Raw genomic sequence first — 24,414 nt, 5'->3', positions numbered from 1 at the left:
GTGAAAAGTGAAAGTGAAGTTGCTCAGTCGTGTCCGACTCTTAGCGACCTCATGGACTGCAGCCTACCAGGTTCCTCCGTCCATGGGATTTTCCAGGCAAGAGTACTGGAGTGGGTTGCCATTGCCTTCTCCCTCTAACATTATTTAATTGTATTAACATGTGTGTGTGGTGGGGGGGTGTTGGGGGGAGGGAGGCAGTCTATCTTCCCAGAGGGGAAGGATGGAGAATCTGGGAGAATGAACTAAACAGGAGTGTTTAGTTCATTTAGTTCTCTCTGCTCTGCCTGCCCATGGAGGAGGCATATTTAATTCTCTATGTGATAAGCTTCCAGGGCCAGGGGTGATCCCCTTCAGAATATAGATGTGCACCTATGACTCCATCTAACTCAGTGCTGAGTTGTCGGAACACTGGGCAGCCCACTGGGATATGGGTCAAGCGATGGTGTCCAGATCTACTTCATGCCCACAATGAAGCTGATATTGTGATGCCTGCCAGTTGAAGACCCAGATTTTAAAGGTCCAAACCCTTGACTAAAATCCTTTCTGAGTAAGGGTGCTCTAAAGTGAAAACACTTTAGTTATATGTATAAAACTACTCGACTTACAGAAATACCCCCAGGTCAGAGAATTTGAACTGGCCCAATGGATGTGACCTGCTCCTCATCCCTTCCTCATACTCCTACTTTCTCCCCTATCACTGAGTCATGAAAACAGACATGATTTTAGGACCTTGGGGATTCCAGGATAGACCTCCTGCAGTACAATAAGTATCCAGAGCCACGCAGTAGATACAGGCCATACAATGTTACCTGTCAAGCCTAACTTTCATCTGGGCATAAGGCAGATTCAATTTTGATTAACTGTGTAATTCTTTAAAACATCAAAATCAGTTTTCTACTTTGAATTTATTTTGCTCCTAAATGGCACCCCACTCCAGTATTCTTGCCTGGAGAATCCCATGGACAGAGGAGCCTGGTGGGCTACAGTCCATGGAGTTGCAGAGTCAGACACGATTGAGCGACTCACACTTGAACCTTGTACATTTGGAATTCTTTCCTCTCCTGTTAATTTAGAAAAGTCAAAAAGCTAAACATTTCTCTCTTCTTCTCTCCTTTCCCCTACTTTTCCCCTCCCTTTCCCTTTCCTCTGTGTCTATGTGTATCTGTGTCTATGTGTGTGTGTGAGGGAAAGAAAGAAAGAATTTCATTCACGATACAGACCACAGAAGACTGGTCTTTGAGTACAGAGCCTCACTGGGTATGTCAGCCTAAGAGCACGAGTTTCCTCTGAGATAAAGGTCAAAGTCCCTGAAGGAAAAGAGGGGCTAATAGAACATCCATCGATTTTCAAATTTGAAGAATTACATTCCTTACATTTCCCTGAAAAGATGATAAAATGTTTTATTGTCTTACTCTCTATTATTCATGTAGGTATTTTCATTTGTTTGAATAAGTGAGTTCAGAAATGACTCATTTGTCAATAAGCTAACAATCTTAGTTCTTATACATATATAACTATTTGACAATTATCTATGTTAAAAACTTACAGGAATACAATATTACCTCAACATACCCTAAACAGACCTGAAAATACTTATCAGCATTCAGGCTGTTTTTGATAAAAAGGGCTCATGAAATATGCCCAGCCCTAGGAAAGAACTTCCAGGTTAGAGAGTCATAGAAATTAAGAAATTAAAGGTTCCTAAAAATGAATGTGCAGAAAGACCCCAGGGCATAAGTGTCCATCATGAGAGATCTCCCTGAAGGGAAATACTCAGGCAAGGCTAACCTAGAAGACTTAAGAAGAAGTCAGTTGCTTGCACCTATATGTATTAATATAAGCACTTGAATACAGTTCAGGCTTATGAAAGCGTGTAGTTCTGGCAATTTAAATGCCACAGAGCATGATCATACCTAATGTGATTTTCTAAAATGTGAAAAACTTTTGGTCAAATTCCAAATAAAACAAATGACAATTTTCTCTCAATTCACACACTAATAACATTATTTAAAAAATAAGTGTATGTTACAAATGAGCACAAAAATTATGTTACATTTTAAATGGATATAGGTCTAATCTAAGAAAATTATAAATAGGCTTTTAGTACGTAGAATGTCCAACAAGTCAGTCTAATGTCAAATCGGATACAGAACAATTTTTTGTTGGGTAGGAATGTCCCATACAAACCCAATACAGAGTATCTGTGGTCCCACTCAATAACAGAAAAAATAAACCCTTCTCCAAAATGGCCCTGGGGAGCAGAACCACCCGCAGTGAGAACCACTGGTCCAGAGTTTCAGGAAGGTCAGCTGGGTCTCTGCGATAGCCATCAGAAAATCTGGAGCTAGCTTCATTTCCACACATCTGGAGAGCATCGAAACCAGACAACCATGGAATTTGGCACAAATTATACTCTTAGGCCCCAGCTACTTCCCAGGCAATCATAAAAATACCAAGTTTCAGAGCAATGTTATAATCGTGGCTTGCGTTTCCACCAAGGTTCTTTTCCCTTCTTGTTTACAAACTTCCCGACCAACCAGTAGTTCTTTTCATTTTTCTGGGCGACCTCCATTCCTTCTGCACCTGTGATGTGCCCAGCATCCTCCACGCACTGTGAGCTCCTCTAAGGGGCAGGTAGGCGCCTGCAGACGGCCATGGAACCACACTTGGTCAGGCCCAAGACTTCTTACCCCCAGATCAAACCTTCCCTTACCAAAACCATGGAATACAGTTCCTGTCTGACACACCCCAGGCCCTGCTGATGCAGAGAGAGCACGTCTACAAGGGCCTGGGCGGAGGGCTGCAGTTTTAGAAGACCCCACAGCCCCCGCCCCGCCGCCGTTTTCCACCAGGCTGACAGCCCACAGAGACTCACTTCCCTTCCGGGAAGAGCAGCGGGCGGGCAGTCACTAGGTGGCACTGCCACACCAGCTTATCCCCACGGCTGCCGGCTGAGCCAACCGGTCCATCCTCCTGAAGGAGAGCAGTCCTGAATACTCCATAGCAGGACTGGTGGTGAAGCTGCCACTCCAGTACTTTGGGCACCTGATGCGAAGAACTGACTCACTGGAAAAGACCCTGATGCTGGGAAAGATTGAAGGTGGAGAAGGGGACGACAGAGGATGAGATGGTTGGATGGCATCACCGACTCTATGGTCACGAGTTTGAGCAAGCTCCGGGAGTTGGTGATGGACAGGGAAGCCTGGCGTGCTGCAGTCCATGGGGTCGCAAAGAGTCGGACACGACTGAGCGACTGAACTGAACTGCCTGGCTGAGTTTGGGCCCGACCAGTGCAAGTCAGTTTATGAGGGGACTTCCCTGGGATTGCCTTCAGGCAAAAGCCCCTGTCGTGGGCATCATCCTGGAAGCACAGATTGTTCCGTTTAAGAAATAGCAGCTACAACTGATATACACAAGCCGGGGCCACTCCCATACCAGCAGCCTCAGGTGTGACGGAGCAAGTTAGGGGCGTCATCTGAGGGGTGTGTGTGTGGGGGTGTGTGTGTGTGTGGGTGAATGTTGGGGTGTGGGTGGGTGTGAGTGTGTGTGGTGTCGGTGTGAGTGAGTGCGGGGGTGTGTGGGTGTGGGTGGGTGTGAGATGGGTGTGTATGAGTGTGTGTGGGTATGTGTGGGTGTCTGGGGGTGTGTGTGTGTGTGGTGTGTGTGTCTGGGATGTGTGTGTGTGGTGTGTGTGTCTCGGTGTGTCTGGGTGTGTGTGGGGTGTGTGTGTATCTGGGTGTGTGTGTGTGTGGTGTGTGTGTGTCTGAGTGTGTGTGTATGTGTGTGTCTGGGTACACATTCCATTCTAGATCCAATCTAAGGTAGCTGCATATCTTCACGTTTCACCCCTCTGAGATTCTCCAGATCAAATGCCACACTGTACCTTGTAAATGTGTAAGAAACAAAAATCCCTGTGCATTTTTCTAACTATGTTGGAGCTGAAGCAGCATTTGCAGACACAGATGTCAGGGTCTTGTTGACTCATCCTGAGAGCAAGTCCAGGAAGCGCTGCTCCGTATCCAGAGGTACTGCCCCTGCCCCAGTCCTTTCCTCAGAGCCGCGGTTCTTCACGCCTGAGCCCCCTTCACACTGTCACGAGAATCTCCTGGATGGCTGCCAGCACTGAGATCACGGAGTGCAAACCCCACACTACTTGATGAGTACATAACGACTGTGCTTCTTTCTACTTGACCAAATCCCTCTCCGTTTGTGTAAAAGCAGACACAGAGAAAAGTCACTGCTTTTGCAAGTGTGCCTTCTTGCACACAAGCAAGGTGGCAAACAGGGCTTTTCTGAGCACAGGCAGCTTTTAGTTTTGCTCCCTTCTGTTGCCACTGTCATGAGCACAGGAGCTATACCACTGAGCTTTACCACTCAGAAAGAGGACTTGGGGAAGGAAGGAGGGGGAAGCAGCAGTAAGGCAGGCACTATCTTGGCAGAGCCAAAGGAGCTGGGGTGAGAGGAGATCAGTCTGTAACTCAAGGAGAATAAGAAGAAGAGGGATGCTCAGTAAGAAGTCTGAATGAGACAAAAGAAAAAGAAAACACCTCGCAGCCTTTCTATGACACTCTGTTCTCTGACTCCTCAGTCTCCCTCCCTCCCTCCCACAGTAGTACTTCCATCCTGGGGTGGGGGAAGCGATGGGAAAGTACATTTCAGCATCCTAGCATCTATTACACATTTCTGAGAAATTTCTGATGTCTGTTTAAGGCTCCAATTCGACTGAAAAAGAATATATCCCAGTGACCCCAATCAGCCCAGCTCTAAGTTGCCACATCAACAGTAGACAATTATCATGAATAGATTCTAAAGCTTTAGTTTTCAAAATACAGCAAATGAAAATTCCTACTTAGAACCAATGCTGACAAGCCGTTTAGCCTCCAGCACTTCATAGTTCCTGGCTATGTTTCTAGAAAACATTCCTGAATGTCGTTTTATGAGAGAGAGAGAGAGCCGACAAGGAGTGGAGTCAGAAAACCATGCCACCACACCGAGAAGAGAGCAGGGACAGCTCTCAAGAACACTAAGCTCATGGTGACTCCAGCGAGGCTGAGGAGCAGGACCGCACACTTTCTGAGAAGGCCATCGCAAGGCTCGCCAGTTAAATTTTCCCACTTCAATTTTAAAAATTCATCCTCAAAGCCCTGCTAATTGTACTTTGCTTGCTTGAGCATGAGCAGCTTAAACGTAGACTGCAATGCCAAAGCATCATGAACTGAATTAAAACCCAGGCCTAGGCTCCTGGAGGGGGGACTTCTGTGTGGAAAAAGACCATCCTCAAGCCCGACTCAATGTCACCAAGGCTGTCAGCCCTCCACTATGTAAAGATCTCAGAGGTCTGCAATAGAAACACCGTGTCTTTGGACACACTGCTATATTTAAAATGATAACCAACAGGGACCGACTGTATAGTACATGGAACGCTGCTCAAAGTTATGCGGCAGCCTGGATGGGAGGGGAGTCCTTGGGGCGTGCATATGTGTGTCAGCTGTACCCCAATACAAAAGAAAAAGTTAAAAAAAATAAACTATATGTCTCCTTAAGCCTAGGAAACATATCTTTATATGAGCAAAATAAAAGAGCAAAGACATGATGAGGAGAGGAGGGTAACGTGGAAAAAAGAGGCTGAAAATGAGAACGTGAGTAAAGATATAGTAGAAATTACTGCAAGTGAAACTCTGGAAAATGTGAATAAATGATTGGAGAAAAATCACTGCATGAGCCACAAAACTCGGAAACTTGATTGACTTAAAGCAATTAAAAATCAGGCTCATTTTCTACCATCATGCACAAATATAGCCCACAGCCTCTGCTAGTTCCTACTACTGTTTCCAACTACTCCAGAAAAAGAAAAAACAAGAAAAACAGAACCAACTCAAAAGTCTTATATCATCCTTCAGTTTTTAGTATTTTCAGCATTTAAAATGGTAATCAAAACCACTGCTGGCTGAGACGGCTTAGACTCTGCGCTCCGGATGCCGGGGGTCCAAATTCTATCCTTGGACAGGGAACTAGATCCCACATGCTGCAACTAGAGATCCCAGGTGCTGCAACTGAAAGATCCCACATGCCACAACTAGACCTGGCACATATAAATAATCAATAGATATTAAAAAAAAATCTGCTGGCTGAATGTGTATTACCTGCAGGAGCAATGTGGGAGAGCATACACTCAGCAAAGTGGGCGACACACTCGGCTCAACAAACAGACTGGTGCCAGAAACGGCACCCCTTCCCCAAAGAAACACAATTTTTGCTTCCCAAATAGGTGAGAGTCACTTTTTTTTTTTTAATACAGAGAATTCAAGAATACAAAGGAATATTGCAAATGGAAACCTGGGTGGAAAATGACCTCTGCACTTGGGTTATGAGCAGGTAACCAAAAGCCACAGGGGTCAGGATTACAGCAATCACCTAACTCATGAACTTAAGCTTAGCTGTGTTATGCTTGTCAGTCACCTCTTCATCTCTTCAGTACAAGCACCGGTAATGAAATGATCTCTTTCAACTCTATTCCTCTTCAATCGCACTAACCGAATATGAATCTCCTAAGCCAGCAACATTTCCTTCTGCTAACATGGCACAACGGGGCTTAGAGAAGCCAAGTGTGACAGCTGGATATAAAAGCAGAGTTCTCTGTGTGATGAACGTAGATGACGAAGGGCTAGCTATGCAGGTATAAGTCAACAGCTCAACACTGGGTTTCTCCTCCATCCCGTGAAACCTGGTTAAAACTCACTTTGTGCATAGCTTGGGAACCATAGAGTGCCCCAGGGGATAAAGTATTTGCATGGGTTCTACATCAGCTGTGAGGCATCTTATAGGAAATAGAAAGCAAAGCTACTGTTTTTTTGTCTAGTCAAAGCTATGGTTTTCCAGTAGTCATGTATGGATGTGAGAGTTGGACTATAAAGAAAGCTGAGTGCCAAAGAACTGATGCTTTTGAACTGTGGTGTTGGAGAAGACTCTTGAGAGTCCCTTGGACTGCAAGGAGATCCAACCAGTCCATCCTAAAGGAAATCAGTCCTGAATATTCATTGGAAGGACTGATGCTGAAGCTGAAACTCCAATACTTTGGCCACCTGATGCGAAGAGCTGACTCATTTGAAAAGACCCTGATGCTGGGAAAGACTGAAGCTGTGAGGAGAAGGGGATGACAGAGGATGAGATGACTGGATGACATCACCAACTCAATGGGCATGAGTTTGAATAAGCTCTGGGAGTTGGTGTTGCACAGGGAGGCCTGGCATGCAGCAGTGCATGGGGTTGCAAAGAGTTGGACACGACTGAGCGACTGAATTGAACTGAACCTGAAAACATGCAAATTAGAATAGGAAGTATGAACTACATTACAGGACTGCTTAATAGAACTTTATGCAAAAAAGTGTGAAACTGTTTACTAATTGTTGTAATTAGTTGTAATCTTTGTTGTCCTATTCAGTGGCCACTAACTAAAGGTGTCTCCCGGACATTTGAAATGTGGCTAGTGCAAATGAGGAACTAAGTTTTTCATTCTCATTTTAAACAATTTAAAATTAAATAGCCATGTGGGTTGTCTGGCTGCCATATTGGACAGTGAGGACAAATGGGCCACATTGTGGCAGGAGAACCACAGACTACACCTCATCAGGCTGTATTAACACAGCTGTTTTAATTCAGCCAGGCTTCCCTGATAGCTCAGTTGGTAAATATTCCACCTGCAATGCAAGAGACCCCGGTTCCATTCCTGGGTCGGGAAGATCCCCTGGAGAAGGGATAGGCTACCTACTCCAGTATTCTTGGGCTTCCCTTGTGGCTCAGCTGGTGAAGAAAACCCAGCTGCAATGTGGGAGACCTGGGTTTGATCCCTGGGTTGGGAAGATCCCCTGGAGAAGGGAAAGGCTACCCACTCCAGTATTCTGGCCTAGAGAATTCCATGGACTGTATAGTTCACGGGGTCACAAAGAGTCGGACAGTTTCACTTTTCAGTTCAGTTTCAAAACGTTCACACTAAACTTTCTCCCCATCAAAGTGAAATGGGATAAAAGAAGTACGATACTTTCTTGGACTTCTAAAACCTTACCCTACATATACATTTATATGATGTTCTGTGCTCCATTGTAATTTGGCTACTTATTTGGCTTCTTGGCTAAAGAAAAGGAGTATTTGATAGAAATAAATTGACTTTTGATTTCCTAGTGTATAACAGTTCATTCGGGCAGGCAATGCTCCCCTAGTTCACGGAGACTGTACCAGAAGCTGGGGCCAGCAGTGCAGACAAAGTACGCTGCTCAACATTCTGAAATCCACAGTGAGTGAAGAACTACCTTAGTCTCCAGAGGCTGGCAAAGCACCCCCGGTCTTCCTATCAGACCTACTTCAGTCATTTTCCATGATCCTGCCATTCCATGGGACACAGCTGGTGCCCCAAGAGGAGTCCACTGAAAAGATCATAGCAGGGCAGCTGTCTTTTGGGTTGACCGCTTTCTAAATCAGACAACCTAAACACTAGAGCACTTCTCTCATTGTCAGTATTCAGATTCTGCTCATGTGGCATCCTATTGAAAAAAAATGACAGAAGCAGTCTCCATTCATATATTTACAAGCTAATTCTGCTTAATGTTTAGTGGTATATATACTGATAGCAAAGTATAGAAAAACATCACGGGAATGGGTGCACAGATGACCTACCATTCTGCATCTTTTGATATATATCAACTTTATTTCAAAGTAGATGTTTCCAAGTGTAAATATTTTATTTATTTAGCTTACAAAGAAACTATTTTGAAGCAGTATGAAGAGTCATGCAGCCCACAATAGCTTTCTTTTGCTCCACTTGATTTAATTAATGTTTGTTTCTGAACTTGTATATTTTACTTAAAAATAACATTCCCATAAAGTCTCTCACTGATGTAAAGTCAGCTGAACACTTTATACAAGTGTTGACCTCTAAAATTAAAGAGGGACTTCAGGAATAACTGCCACATTTTTTTTTTTTTTCTGAGTCAGTCCATGGAGAGAAGGTCTACTGTGGGGCATTTTTGTTTCTACATTAAGGATTTATATGATTCTCAGTTTATATATATGCATTATTAATATTAGTGGTACTTATCCTGCAATCACTTGGCAGGGGTCACTTCATATACTGTTCAGGGCATGGCTTTCAAACCTACAATCCTATCTATCTATCCATCCATCCACCTATCCATCTATCATGTTTCTGCTGTATTTAGAATTATGAGCTCCATCATATTCAGCTCAGGAGCCACTGAACCTCATTTTCTGGGAATTACCAGCATAGACATATGATGGCTCAGGAACAGAACACGATGAATAGCTAACAAAGACACACACTGTGCTTGGTGCAGTGTGGGGTGCAAGACAGAAGACCATTTCAGGAGCTATTCTGGGGCTAAGAGGAGCGGCAGGCTTCCTGCAGGTCTGTGTCCTAACCCCCTGGCTCCACGACGAGACAAGAGGTACAGCGCTCACCACAGCAGTGGTCGGAGTGCACAGTGGCCTCTGGGGAGGCTTCGGCCAGTCAGCACTGAGACATACATTCTGGCTTCCAGTCTGCGCCCTTTCTGCAGCACGCTGCTGTCCCCCTCCATGACCCTCTCCTCTGTCTAGAGTATCTTCAGACACCAAGCTGCCCTAAGTCAGACAACCTGGGGTCACATGGATGCCTCTTCCCTATGATCAAGGAGCTGTGATGTTCTGAGGCATCCACCTGCTATTGTTCCTCAACCTAGCCGTTTCTTCTGGGCCTGGCCTCTCTGGCTTAGTTCCTGCTTGTTTCACACTTGGATTCTGAGCTCCAGCTGAAGAACTTTCACAGTTCACGGGGTATACATTTTCCTCACCCCTCCAGGCCTCTTCACATGCTGTCCTTTCTTCTTAAACTCTGAGAGAGAGTGAAGGACAGGGAAGCCTGGTGTGCTGCAGTCCATGGGGTTGCAAAGAGCTGGACACAATTTAGGGACTGAACAACAGCAGCAATCCCCATTTTAGCCTGACTTCTGGTCCTTGGAATCCAATCTAAAAGTCATGTCTTAACACTTGCACCCCTCTTCCTCCTGAGAAGGGGTCAGGCAGCCCTGTCTCACGGCCCCGACTCTGCACTCTACCGCCACTTGTCCACAGGGACACACATTATTTCTGGCTCAAAGCTACATGCCCAGTGCTAGTTAGTACTGTCACTGGTGCATGGTAGGTAAAGAAGATATTTTTTTAGTGAATGGACAAGTGAAAGATTCCCCATTCTCACTGTCATATTCTAGGGATGAGATGATGAAGCCTTAGTCAATTGCAACAGACACAATCCCAGCCTCCTTGTCTCTGGCGTCTCTTTCTGCATCTTCTTCCTCTCTGTTTCCTGAGTTATGTTTTTCTAAAACATAAATCTAACAATGTTACTTTGCCTCATAACCTTGGATGGAAAAGTGCCATCTCTTTAGCATAATATCCAAGGCCATTTACCTTGTGGTCCAACCCACTGTTGGTGGTCCAATCCACCATTCTTGCCATTTCTTCCTATCATCAGCTACATACCAAACTCTGCTGTTTTTATTCCTTGGCTTCTAATTGTCCTTAACCTTATTTCTCTATCTTCAATACCCATTCCATCTGAGAAGTATTTTTTAGTTTTCTGAGGCACAAGTCCTTAGGGATGTCACATCATTTGTGTTAAAGCTATAACTTTATTATTTGTTTCTTCCACTAGTCATTAAGAACCCAAAAGGGGCATGTCTTTTAAATCCCATTGGCTAGCTGACTATTTGGTTCCAGTAGGAGCCCAATAAATGTTTGAAACCTAAATTACAAGAAGTTTAAATCTTACATGCTTAATCACTAAAGAAATTTCAATTTTGGAAGTGATTTGCTTTAGATAGGAACACAAAGGCAGGATAAATCAATACAGGTGTATTTTTGTTATGTAGGGATTTCCTAGTGGCTCAGTGGTAAAGAATCTGCCTGCCAACGCAGGAGATTGTGTTCAATCCCTGCATTGGGATGATACCTTGGATAAGGAAATGGCAAACAACTTCAGATTCATCCTTGGGAAATCCCATGAACAAGGAGCCCAGCGGGCTATAGTCCATGTGGTTGCAGAAGAGTTGGACACGACTTAGTGACTAAAATAATAACAACAATTTTTGTCATGTAGCCAAATAGTAAGAGAAATACGTTACTTAGAATATTAATGCCCACATTCTCACTTCTAGTTTGTATTGTTTTGTGTTGTAATATGTTGCAATTTGCTGGTTGCTTGTCAGTCTCAACATTAACAAATTTAGTGTATGCAAAGAAAATCTGGATTTTTATTAGTTTTGGTTCAATAATTCTGAACCTGTAAAATTAATTAAAATTATTATTACTTTCCCAAGATAAAAAGACACAAATTCCTCAAATTTCACACACTCCACAAATGTGTAGGATATTATATATTTTAGGCATTTATTGATTTGTGACTCTTGTGTTGTTGTTCTTTTTTTAACTCTTCAGTTTGATTTTTCTTTGCAAGAAAGATATTTCTTACATAATTCCAATGAAGCAGGACCTAATGATTCTAAAATTCTTTCTCAGCCATTAAAAAGAATACATTTGAATCAGTTCTAATGAGGTGGATGAAACTGGAGCCTATTATACAGAGTGAAGTAAGCCAGAAAGAAAAACACCAATACAGTATACTAACACATATATATGGAATTTAGAAAGATGGTAACAATAACCCTGCATACAAGACAGCAAAAGAGACACTGATGTATAGAACAGTCTTTGGACTCTTTGGGAGAGGGAGAGGCTGGGATGATTTGGGAGAATGGCATTGAAATATGTATAATACCATATATGAAACAAGTCATCAGTCCAGGTTCGATGCACAATACTGGATGCTTGGGGCTGATGCCCTGGGATGACCCAGAGGGATGGTATGAGGAGGGAGGAGGGAGGAGGGTTCAGGATGGGGAACACGTGTATACCTGTGGCGGGTCATGTTGATATATGGCAAAACCAATACAATATTGTAAAGTTAAAAAATAAAAGAAAAAAAAAATAAAATTCTTTCCATATGTGAATAATGAATATTAAGTCACAAAATACTGGAAATAGCCTATAAGACTATGCACTGCAACAAAAAAAAAGCAATTGCAAAACAACTGTTATTGCTGTATTTAATACCCCAAGTTATTACCACGTATGTGTGTCACAGATAAATAGAAATACACCTTAGTTCCAAAGGGTCTGATGATTATAAAATCCACAGGGCAAAAACTAACAAAGATCTCTGAGAAAGTGAAGTTGATAAGTCTGGAAGTAACACAGTCACTTGAGTTTAAATAGCAATCAAAAAAAAACTTATTAAATAAAACAAGGTATACCCATACAATGGAGAAATAACTTGGACCCAGGAGTTTGGGATTGAAATATACACACTATGGACTTCCCTGGTGGTCCACTATTTAAGACTCCATGCTTCCAGTGCAGGGGTATATGTTCAATCCCTAGTCAAGAGAATTCAGATCCTACATGCTGCTTGGTGTGTGCCCTCAAGGAGAATCTCTATCTATACATACACACACATACACACACGTATATAAAATAGATAACCAATAAGGACCTACTGTATAGCACACGGAATGATATTTAATATCTTGTAATAACCTATAATGAAAGGAAATATATAAAAGAATATACATCTGAAACTAACACAACACTGTAAACCAACTATATTTCAATACAGTTTTTAAAAATTAAGTTAAATTAAAAGATAATCCCCTGCCAGTTTCGCTTTAGAGAAAATTGGAATATACTAATGACTAAATGGTCAAGATTGCTGGGAGAAATATAAATAACCTCAGATATACAGATGACACTACTCTTAAGGCAGAAAGTGAAGAGGAACTAAAAAGCCTCTTGATGAAAGTGAAAGAGGAGAGTGAAAAAGTTGGCTTAAAGCTCAACATTCAAAAAATGAAGATCATGGCATCTGGTCCCATGGGAAATAGATGGGGAAAGAGTGGCTGATTTTATTTTGGGGGGCTCCAAAATCACTGCAGATGGTGACTGTAGCCATGAAATTAAAAGACACTTACTCCTTGGAAGGAAAATTATGACCAACCTAGATAGCATATTCAAAAGCAAAGACATTACTTTGCCAATACAGGTCTGTCTAGTCAAGGCTATGGTTTTCCAGTGGTCATGTATGGATGTGAGAGTTGGACTGTGAAGAAAGCTGAGCGCTGAAGAATTGATGCTTTTGAACTGTGGTGTTGGAGAAGACTCTTGAGAGCCCCTTGGACTGCAAGGAGATCCAACCAGTCCATTCTAAAGGAGATCAGTCCTGGGTGTTCATTGGAAGGACTGATGCTGAAGCTGAAACTCCAGTACTTTGGCCACCTCATGCAAAGAGTTAGCTCATTGGAAAAGACCCTGATGTTGGGAGGGATTGGGGGCAGGAGGAGAAGAGGATGACAGAAGATGAGGTGGCTGGATGGCATCACTGACTCGATGGACATGAGTCTGGGTGAACTCCGGGAGCTGGTGATGGACAGGGAGGCCCGGGGTGCTGCGATTCATGGGGTCTCAAAGAGTCAGACACGACTGAGTGACTGAACTGAACTGAACTGAACTGAATGACTAAAATTTGAACTTGTCTCTGAAGTTTTTTTCTCTATTTGTTCATTGTCTTACTTTCCTATACTTATGAACTGATAAATGGATCGTAGAAGCCTTCCAGTTCAAGTTTCTCATTAACAGCTAAAGAAACAGGCCTAGAAATGTGAACTGACTGTCTAAGGTGAAAGAAGTAATGATCAGCAGACAGGAGCTAGAACCCAGGTGTTCTTACTTCCAATCACACACTCAGCCTTTCCCTCCTTATTGAATCTGAGCTCTGCTATTTGGCATCTAGGGTTCAAGATTTGCTACCCCTGACTTATTTCAAGGGCCTTTATAGATTATTTCTATGATAAAAATTTTAAAAGCTTCTAAAATCAGTACCATTCATTAAACTGCTTTCCTGAGAGCCCTTGAGGGCAGAAAAATAATTTTAGTTAAATCCACTTATTCATAAGAAATTAAATATTTTATGCAATGGATAATTTGAGATCCTTGTGTTCTTGTTCTTTTTTAACTCTTCAATCTGATGTAGACTCGAGAAGCAAGACATTCCTTACATAATCTCCATGAGGCAGTTCCTAATGATTTTAAAGTTCTTTCTCCGCAAGAACAATGAACATTATGTGACCAAATGCTGCAAATAACCTACAAGACTTCCACTGAAGCAGAAACATTTTAAATCAACTGTTAGTACTGTATTAAAGACCCCTGTCCTCAGGCATTTAAATCATCAGTTATTCTCTTGTAGAAAACACTCTAAAAATCTCTTATGCTGGCATTTGGAGTCTGATAAATGAGGCTCTTTGCTGCCTTTCTGATTCTGCCTCTACACACTGTGTTGTCCAACAGAACAACTAACTTGTATGTCTTCTCTTCCATCTGTTCCACACCTATCCCTTGGTTCACAACTGTTGCATATTCTTCAGGTCCTCAAATGACACTTCTTTCACACTATCATCGAGTTTTCTGTCCCTCTCTTGGGCATGTGTCTCTTTCCAATTTGGATAGCTGGTGATGGAGCCCATTGTCCTGCTCTCCTCCTAACTGGTGAGCCCTCAAGGTGGGTCCTTGGTCCTTCTTGAATTGCATTCATCAGCCATGACAGCATCTGGCAAGGCCTGTTACAGAAGGCACTAGAGGAGGTTCCGCTGAGTGAGAGCAGGAAGGAGGTGCATCTACCCCAGCTGAGGAGCACAGAAGCAGCTGCTGAGTCCGAGAAAGCAGAAGTCCAGGTTGCCAAAGGCTCTTGCCGAAGTTTAGCCCCCACGAGGGAATTTCTGATCACTGAACCCCAAACAACCAGCTAACTTTCTGCATCAAATCATTTTGGCTGCTTACATAATTTTTTCCCTAGAAGTCACTACTTAAATGTACTTGTCCTCCTGACTCACTCGACTATAAAGAACAGCAATTCCATTTTGACTCATGACAAAAACTTGCCTCTCTTTAGTTGACTCTAGGTATTTGTTCTCCTGAGACAGTGACATTGCACTGAGGAGTGATGTTTGTCCCCAAATGAGAAAGCACTAGACTGTGGTGTCTAGTGTGGTGACGTTCTCATTGCTTTGTATGTCGTACTCCCATGCAGACAGGCTGTCACTAACTGCTGTAATCCGCCTCAGTCAGGTCCTTCCTTGTCTCTTTTGCAGCTATTGGAGAAATGGGATTCCAAGCTGCACGAAAACATGTCTAATGAAAAAAGGCACGAATCTCTCACTGAGACTGTCAATTATTTTTTCTATGAATAAAGTACATTTCCATTTTAAGCCTATATATTTTTGCCTAGCTTTTGTCCCCTCAGTTGAATTCTGGAAGGACAGGCTCTTAGATAATAGATCACTGGGAGCAAAGAGAGTCTACCCAAGGTCGTGCCTCTATAAAAGAGCTCTTGTTTTAGATAGAAAGTTGCATTAGTAATCTATTATAGAAGGACCCCTCAGGTACTTTCGTGGAAGCCTCTCTGTGATGGCCTGCTGAATTAAAAGACACACAGGATGTTGTATCAAAAGAATAATCCATCATAAAGTCTATATTAATATACAGTTTGGAAGAATACAAACATTTATCATCATGAAGCTTTTTCTACAGAAACAGCCATTATTGCTAGGGTGCAGGAAGGCTAACATGACACGTTTTTAGTTTAAATTTAATTACTGTTCAGTTCAGTTCAGTTCAGTCGCGTCCGACTCTTTGCGACCCCATGAAACGCAGCACGCCAGGCCTCCCTGTCCATCACCAACTCCCGGAGTTCACTCAGACTCACGTCCATCGAGTCAGTGATGCCATCCAGCCATCTCATCCTCTGTCGTCCCCTTCTCCTCCTGCCCCCAATCCCTCCCAGCATCAGAGTCTTTTCCAATGAGTCAACTCTTCGCATGAGGTGGCCAAAGTACTGGAGTTTCAGCTTTGGCATCATTCCTTCCAAAGAAATCCCAGGGCTGATCTCCTTCAGAATGGACTGGTTGGATCTCCTTGCAGTCCAAGGGACTCTCAAGAGTCTTCTCCAACACCACAGTTCAAAAGCATCAATTCTTCGGCGCTCAGCCTTCTTCACAGACCAACTCTCACATCCATACACGACCACAGGAAAAACCATAGCCTTGACTAGATGGACCTTTGTTGGCAAAGTAATGTCTCTGCTTTTCAATATGCTATCTAGGTTGGTCATAACTTTCCTTCCAAGGAGTAAGTGTCTTTTAATTTCATGGCTGAAGTCACCATCTGCAGTGATTTTGGAGCCCAGAAAAATAAAGTCTGACACTGTTTCCACTGTTTCCCCATCTATTTCCCATGAAGTGGTGGGACTGGATGCCATGATGTTCGTTTTCTGAATGTTGAGCTTTAAGCCAACTTTTTCACTCTCCTCTTTCACTTTCATCAAGAGGCTTTTGAGTTCCTCTTCACCTTCTGCCATAAGGGTGGTAACATCTGCACATCTGAGGTTATTGATATTTCTCCTGGCAGTCTTGACTCCAGCTTGTGTTTCTTCCAGTCCAGCGTTTCTCATGATGTACTCTGCATATATGTTAAATAAGCAGGATGACAATATACAGCCTTGATGTACTCCTTTTCCCATTTGGAACCAGTCTGTTGTTCCATGTCCAGTTCTAACTGTTGCTTCCTGACCTGCATATAGATTTCTCAAAAGGCAGATCAGGTGGTCTGGTATTCCCATCTCTTTCAGAATTTTCCACAGTTTATTGTGATCCACACAGTCAAAGGCTTTGGCATAGTCAATAAAGCAGAAATAGATGTTTTTCTGGAACTCTCTTGCTTTTTCCATGATCCAGCGGATGTTGGCAATTTGATCTCTGGTTCCTCTGCCTTTTCTAAAACCAGCTTGAACATCAGAGTTTTGATTTCTAACTTCTCTGTACTATTATCCAAAAGCACAGACCATACATTGATTCTAACTCTAGGAAATATACTAAGATATATTTCACAGATCACATTTGGTCAATTACTGAAAAAGTCTATGAACATTAGAAAGAATGTATAGTCACTAATTGCTGGCTACAGGGCTGAATATAAGATCAAGTTTATTGTCATTCACATTACATATACATCATTTGCATCGTCACTAACTTCTGGTCTGCATGACCCATTGATGCTGCGGTGCATTAGGGATGTGCCTGTGGCGGTGCATCTGTGATGCATCTACGGTGCCCCCTGTGATGGTACGTGTGGAAATCTCTTCTTAGGATTTGTTCATTTTCGTATGTGTTTTTGAAGTTACATAATTAGACTCACACAGATGAGTTCAGAATTCTTAAATCTTTCTAGTGAAGTGTATATGTTATGTAATGATCTTTTTAACTCAATAAAGTTTTGCTTTAAAGACTATTTTTATTTGATAGACAAAGCCATGCCTATCTTCTTCTGATTCGTATTAAATATTTGCCTAATGTATATTTTCCCCTTTCATTTTCAACCTGTTCATGTACTTTAGATATATCTTTCATCAACTTTGTGTAGGTAGAATTTAAAAGAAAATTAATAATGTCACTTGCTGTGCTTACCTGTATCCATGGGTTTGTCTCTATCATAGTACTATGAATTTTTCTTTGCCCTATTTGTTGTACACCTTTTTCATACCACATATTTTTCTGTCCTCTATTTGCTTGGCTGTTACACATTGTAGTTTTATTTTACTGGTTGTCCTTAGAACTTTCAAGCAGAACTTTAGACTTTAAGTTCAGTAACCCTCCTCCCCTAAGTGCTACATGGCCCATAGAACTGAAATCTAATCCTTCTTTCTGAAGGATATCCTTTAGAAGTTCTATTAGGGAGGATCTATCAGGGGTAAACACACTATTTGATAATCTAATAATGTCTTTACATTGACCTTGTTTTAAAATGAACTTGAGATAGTTATAGAAGTCTAGATTGTCAGCTACTTTTTTTGCAACATTCTGCTGATATGTATTCTGCCTTCTGATTTTTGAAGTTGAGATGTCTACTTAAATAGGAATAGCAATCAGTGACAAGTTTCTTTCCTTTTCCTGATTCCTTTTAAGATCTTTCACTTCATGTTAAGTAATTTACTACAATATGTCTACATACATATTTCTTTTTCTTTACCTTCCTGTGATATATTTGGCTTCCTGAATCTGAGGATTCGTATCTCATTGGTCTTTAAAAATTTGAAGCCACATCCCCATTTTCATTATTATCTTCTTCTGGAAGTCTAAATTGAAGTACTTATACCTTCTCACTGTACCCATATGTCTCTTCATTTCTTAAATATTTCCCATCTACTTCTAGACATAAAGAATCTGTACCACTGGAGAAACATTTATTTAGCTCTGTCTTCTGGTTTACAAATTCTCTCTTAGATAGCTCTGTCTAATCTGCTACTTAACCACTGAGATTCTCATTTGGTACTTTTAAAGTTTCCCCCAGTCTTTTTGGTAGTGCATTCTGCTTTATGCTTCTCATTTATCTTTCTTCAATCAACTCAGAAATATCTATTTCTTATTGTGCATATCTGAAGTTCTGAAGGGCCTGGTGTTCAAGTGTTCTGTTGTTACTGCATTCTCTCCTGGTGGTTTGTAGCCTCATGCTTTTTTTGGAGCCTTGGAAGATTGAGAATGGGATGGGGGGAGGTGTATGTCTCAGGTTAGGAAAGGCCTCCCGCTGGCCTGTGTTGAGGTATATCCCTTTGGAGACATTTGGGTCTGCTCTGCCAGGTGACTCAGGGTGTCACCTGCCACAGGTATGATGAGCCAGTGGTTATATATTCATTGGGGGAGCCTACTTTTTACCCCAACATACCGCCTAGGCTGGGAGACATGTACATTTTCTGTTTGTTTCATTTCCTTCTCTGGTAGGAGATTTTATATTTAGTCTACTCTTTCATCAAAGGTATATCCCCATAGAGTAGTGTTTTTCAAACTGCTGTCAAGTCCCATTAGTAGACAGTGAAATCAATTTAGTGCTATGGTTCTCAACCTTGGCTGTGCATTAGAATCACCCAGGGAGCTTTTAAAACCCTGACCGCCCGGCCACAACCCAAGAATCAATTAAATCAGAATCACAGAGGGTGGAAGCCAGTAATGTATATTTGTATAGCTCCCAGGTGACCTGAACGAACAGCCAAGATTGAGAACCACCATCATGACCAGCATTTTATAAATAAAATGGAATGGAATACAATAGAACAAAAAGTATATTAGCATTGATCCTTAGTAAGAACTCCACACATTGCTACAAGAGCTGCTGCTCAGTGCTGTGTGTTCTAATATAAATTCTATTCTTTACTGTGGTTTCCCCTTAGGGGGAAAAAAAAAAAACAGAAGCTAGAAACAGTAAGCCTCTCGGTTACCAAAATTAGAAGCTGTCTTCAGACTTGCTGAAGCATAACAGCCAGTTTCTTACCTGAGTCCTACTGCAGTTTTTTTGAGGGGGCATGTGGAGATTTTCCTAACTTTCTCAGACATCTAGCTGTACATTTCCATCTCATCCAGTTCCTCTAGGTGTTTGGTAAAAAGTTATCAGGATATCAAATCTTCTCTGCCATATTGCTGAATATAGACTTTCAGATTTCTTTATATACTTCTGCTTTGTTTGAGGTGTATTCAAAAACACACTATAATGCCTAAGTTAATTCTACATCTAAAATATGCTGTAATTATACTCTCTGGGTAGTAATATATTCTACAAAGACACCACAGAAAGTGACGAAGTGTGCCTTTCCAACTCATACACTCTAGCACCATGCCTGTCATACCTAGATCTGCAGGAAGAGATTCTTTAAGATCAGGGCTTTGAAGTTTTCATTCCCCAGTTCATTACAGCACCAGCAGTTTTCAGACAGGGAAATAAGACAGAATAGGCAGAACTCAAAAGGAAGAACCAGGGCAGAATTTCTTATTGACGAAGCGCTAAAAGTAAGATGAGAGGTGGGCAAAGTGAAGGGCATGGCTGAAGTGTAGAAACATTACCACTTCCCTATAAACTGAGCGGAGGCAGCATCATCGACGCTGTGCTTGCTGTTGCTGCTGTTGGTGGCTAAACTCCACCACTGGGAACATTTAAGCGCCTTCCCAAGGCTCTTTGGGACAGTATTTTTTTTAAGTGAGGCATGAGATTAGGGATTCTAGTTGTTAAGCCCCTTTACTATTCTGTCCCCAACACATCAAAAGATGCAACAGAAATATTTTTCTAATACTGCCATGTCCCATCTCTGGAATTCAACACTTTCTCCTATCTTAATCCTCTCAAATGCCACTGACCTGGCCAAAATTCCATCCACCCACATGGAGTGATAGGAATTGGTTTACAGTGCAGCCTGTCCAAACCAGGCTAAGCATTTCATTATCTAAAACTTGCAGCTCCTTCTGTGTTCCTACTGTGGTGCTCCGACATTTTAAACTGTAAATATAGTTAAGAATGTTCTCCTGGAATCATCATGGACAGAACTGTCACACCCAGACAACAACACAGAAATTTGGCAGATTGTAGGCAATCTGTTTTCTCTCTCCACGGAAGTAAACAGCTGCACAGTTGCTTTAGAAATGCTAAGAAGGAGATAAAGGTGAAACAAAATATATTAACAGATTGAGGTAAGGTGGGGATTTGCGATCTGTTTTGTTTTGGTTTAACCGGTCAAAACATTTAAATATGTTACTATGCCCATAAAACTGGATAATCCTTTGAGACAGATAAAAAAGCAAGAGAAATGTAACTAGACAAAAATAAATTTTTAACAACAACAAAAAAAAAAGGAAGCAAGAAATAGGCTTTGGAGGAAAAACCTGTCCATCAGGACAGATGAAGTCTTACTCCTTACATATCACTCAAGCAACTGCTGCCTGACCTTCTCACCCCCAGAATCATAATTTGCCACTTTCCCACGAGGGTGGAGATCCCCTTACACAGGATTATCCTACAGGAATGTTAGTTCTTTAATTTCAAATTGGAAAAACTCTTGAGGTCATCATAAAGGATTTGATTTATGTAACACTTCCAGTAAATTTAACTCTTTTTATTTCTACTTGAATAGAAATTGAGAAGACTCTTGAGCATCCCTTGGACAGCAAGGAGATCCAGCCAGTCTATCTTAAAGGAAATCAGTCCTGAATATTCATTGGGAGGACTGATGTTGAAGCTGAAATTCCCAATACTTTGGCCACCTGGTGAAACGAACTGACTCATTGGGAAAAGACCCTGATGTTGGGAAAGATTGAAGGCAGGAGGAGAAGAGGGTGACAGAGGATGAGACAGTTGGATGGCATCACTGATTCGATGGACATGAGGCTGAATAATCTCTGGGAGTTGGTGATGGACAGGGAAGCCTGGTGTGCTGCAGTCCATGCGGTGGCAAAGAGTCGCACATGACTGAGTGACTGAATTGAACTGATTTCTACTTTTAACTCTATTTCCACTTTTAGCTCTTTCCATCATTAATTTGAAAATTAATTGTTATGGAGGAAGAAGCAGATTTTACTGTTGATTTAACTGTAACTTCATGAGTTTTCATTGTAGAAAGCAGATTAGTTTCCCCTACTGTATTAGAAAGCCAATGTAGTGATTATACCTCCTTTAGAAGTTCTAAAATTTCAACAAGTAATTCCTACCTTCATCCATATCCTCCCTTCTTCTCTCTCTCCCACTGACTCCCTCTCTTTCTCCCTCTTTCTAGCAGACACTGTTTTCAATTCCTAGAGTGCTCTTCATTTTTCTGGGAAGAAGTCCATTTAATCTGTGCACCAAACTTATTATGCTTTAAATTATCTCTTGGACAATTCTTTCAGATTCTATATATAACCAATTCTATAGTTTTGGTGCCAATTTTTCTTTTGGATAGCTTTCTTTGGATGAAAGACTTGTCCTTAAACTTTTCTGACAACACATGCACACAGACACACACTCGATTTTATAGGCATTAAAAAAACCAACCGATCAACAAACAGAAGTCTAAATCTGTACTAGTCGATATGGTAGCCACTAGCCAAAAGTGCCTATTTAAATGCAACTAAAATTAAATACAATTTTAAAATCTGTACTTTAATAAGTGGCTACATACGGAATAGTGCAAAAGAACAATGTCTTCACTGCATAAAGTTGTATTCGACAGCATTGTTTTAAAATATCTTCAGCACTGGCAAATAACACTGGAAAACTGAAATACAAGATTCACTATTTTTTTCATGTTTTCACATTGCTTCCTTTAACCAAATGAAAAATCTACACAGATGTCTTTTACTAAATGTCAATGACGATACAGTCCAAACGATAGGGAAATAAAGTATTATAAGGATAAAAATTAAACCACCCCCAGTCCAAGTGAGTTTCAGAAATAAACATTGAGGTCAAAAGTCAGGACTTTCAATGCTGAATTCACAGGGGTAAACTTTCTAAAGGCCTTATCCACCCAATCACATTCAACCAAAATTAAGATTGATATTAAGGCATTCTCTGCCCTCCTAATAGCTGAATGGTTCCATAGGGGAAAGAAGAGAACATGTGACCTATTTATTATTAAATGCATACACCCAGGTTGCTGTTGTTCAATCACTCAGTTGTGTCCAACTCTTTGCGACCCCATGACAGCGACCCCTGGTGGCACGCCAGCTTCCCTGTCTTTCCCCATCTCCAGGAGCTTGCTCAAACTGCTGTTCATTGAGTAAGTGATGCCATCCAACCATCTTGTCCTCTGTCATCCACTTCTCCCCCTGCCTTCAATCCTTCCCAGCATCAGGGAGGACACAACAAAACCTTGTAAACACCAGGACCCAGAAAAAAAGGCGCAGTGACCCCACAAGAGGCTGAGCCAGACTCACCTGTGAGTGTCCTCGAGTCTCCAGCGGGGGTGTGGGTTGACCTGCCACGGCATTGGGGCAGTGACTACAACATCCTGGGAGCTGTGGCACACTGGTGTCAGTCCTTCTGAGGGAGGTCACCATTACTGCCTTTACCCCATCATAGTTCGGCCTCAGGCCAAACTACAGGGAGGGAACACAGCCCCACCCATCAGCAGAAAATTCGATTAAAGATATACTGAGCATAGCCTTCCCCACCAAAGCGAGACCCAGTTTTCCAGACAGTCAGTCACTCCCATCAGGAAGCTTCCACAAGCCTCTTATCCTCATCCATCAGAAAGCAGAAGGGATGAAAACCACAATCACAGAAAACTAACCAAAATGATCACATGTATCACAGCTTTATCTAACTCAATGAAACTAAGAGCCATGGTGGAGAGTTCTGACAAAACATGGTCCACTGGAGAAGGGAATGGAAAACCACTTCAACATTCTTGCCTTGAGAACCCCATGAACAGTATGAAAAGACAAAAAGATATGATACTGAAAGATGAACTCCTCAGGTACGTAGATGCCCAATATGCTACTGGAGAAGATTGGAGAAATAGCTCCAAAAAGAATGAAGAGGCTGAGCCAAAGCAAAAACAATGCCCAGCTGTGGTGATGGAAGTAAAGTCTGATGCTGTAAAGAGCAATATTGCATAGGAACCTGGAATGTTAGGTCCATGAATCAAGGCAAATTGGAAGTGGGCAAACTGGAGATGGCAAGAGTGAACATTGACATTTCAGGAATCAGTGAACTAAAATGGACAGGAATGGGCAAATTTAATTCAGATGACCATTGTATCTATTACTGTGGGCAAGAATCCCTTAGAAGAAATGTAGTAGACCTAATAGTCAACAAAAGAATCCAAAATGCAGTACTTGGATGCAATCTCAAAATTGAAAGAATGATCTCTGTTCATTTCCAAGGCAAACAATTCAATAGCACAGTAATCCAAGTCTATGCCCCAGCTACTAATGCCGAAGAAGATGAAGTTGAAGTTTCTATGAAGACCTACAAGATCTTCTAGAACTAACACCCTAAAAAGATGTCCTTTTCATCATAGGGGACTGGAATCCAAAAGTAGGAAGTCAAGAGATACCTGGAGTAACAGGCAAGTTTAGCCTTGTAGTACAAAATGAAGCAGGGCAAAGGTTAATAGAGTTTTGCCAAGAGAACGCACTGGTCATAGCAAATACCTTCTTCCAACAACACAAGAGAAGACTCTACACATGGACATCACCAGATGGTCAATAACAAAATCAGACTGATTATATTCTTTGCAGCTGAAGATGGAGAAGCTCTATACAGTCAGCAAAGACAAGATTGGGGGCTAACTGTAGCTCAGATCGTGAACTCCTTATTGCAAAATTCAGACTTAAATTCAACAAAGTCGGGAAAACCACTAGACCATTCAGGTATGACCTAAATCAAATCCCTTATGATTATGCAGTAGAAGTGACAAATAGATTCAAGGGATTAGATGTGATAGACAGAGTGGTTATAGAA

General features: G+C 41.8%; 1 protein-coding gene across 6 annotated transcripts in view; it reads right to left on the bottom strand.

The window, feature by feature from the left end:
- The window catches only part of KCNN2 (potassium calcium-activated channel subfamily N member 2), a 582,895-nt gene that overhangs the window by 52,536 nt on the left and 505,945 nt on the right, over positions 1-24,414 (bottom strand). Inside the window, exon 1 of one of the 6 annotated variants that reach the window (XM_055536524.1) lies at positions 22,884-22,985. The exons of the other annotated variants lie outside the window; for them this stretch is intronic. Coding sequence (XP_055392499.1) covers positions 22,884-22,936 — 53 coding nt within the window. The 5' untranslated portion in view covers positions 22,937-22,985. Of the gene's footprint in view, positions 1-22,883; positions 22,986-24,414 lie in introns of those variants that run through there. 6 annotated transcript variants of the gene reach the window in all.

This window comes from Bubalus kerabau, chromosome 10, assembly GCF_029407905.1.
Source record: "Bubalus kerabau isolate K-KA32 ecotype Philippines breed swamp buffalo chromosome 10, PCC_UOA_SB_1v2, whole genome shotgun sequence".
Classification (NCBI taxonomy): Eukaryota; Metazoa; Chordata; class Mammalia; order Artiodactyla; family Bovidae; genus Bubalus; species Bubalus kerabau.
Note: the sequence above shows the minus strand (reverse complement) of the source record. Positions and strands in the feature narration are given on the sequence as shown.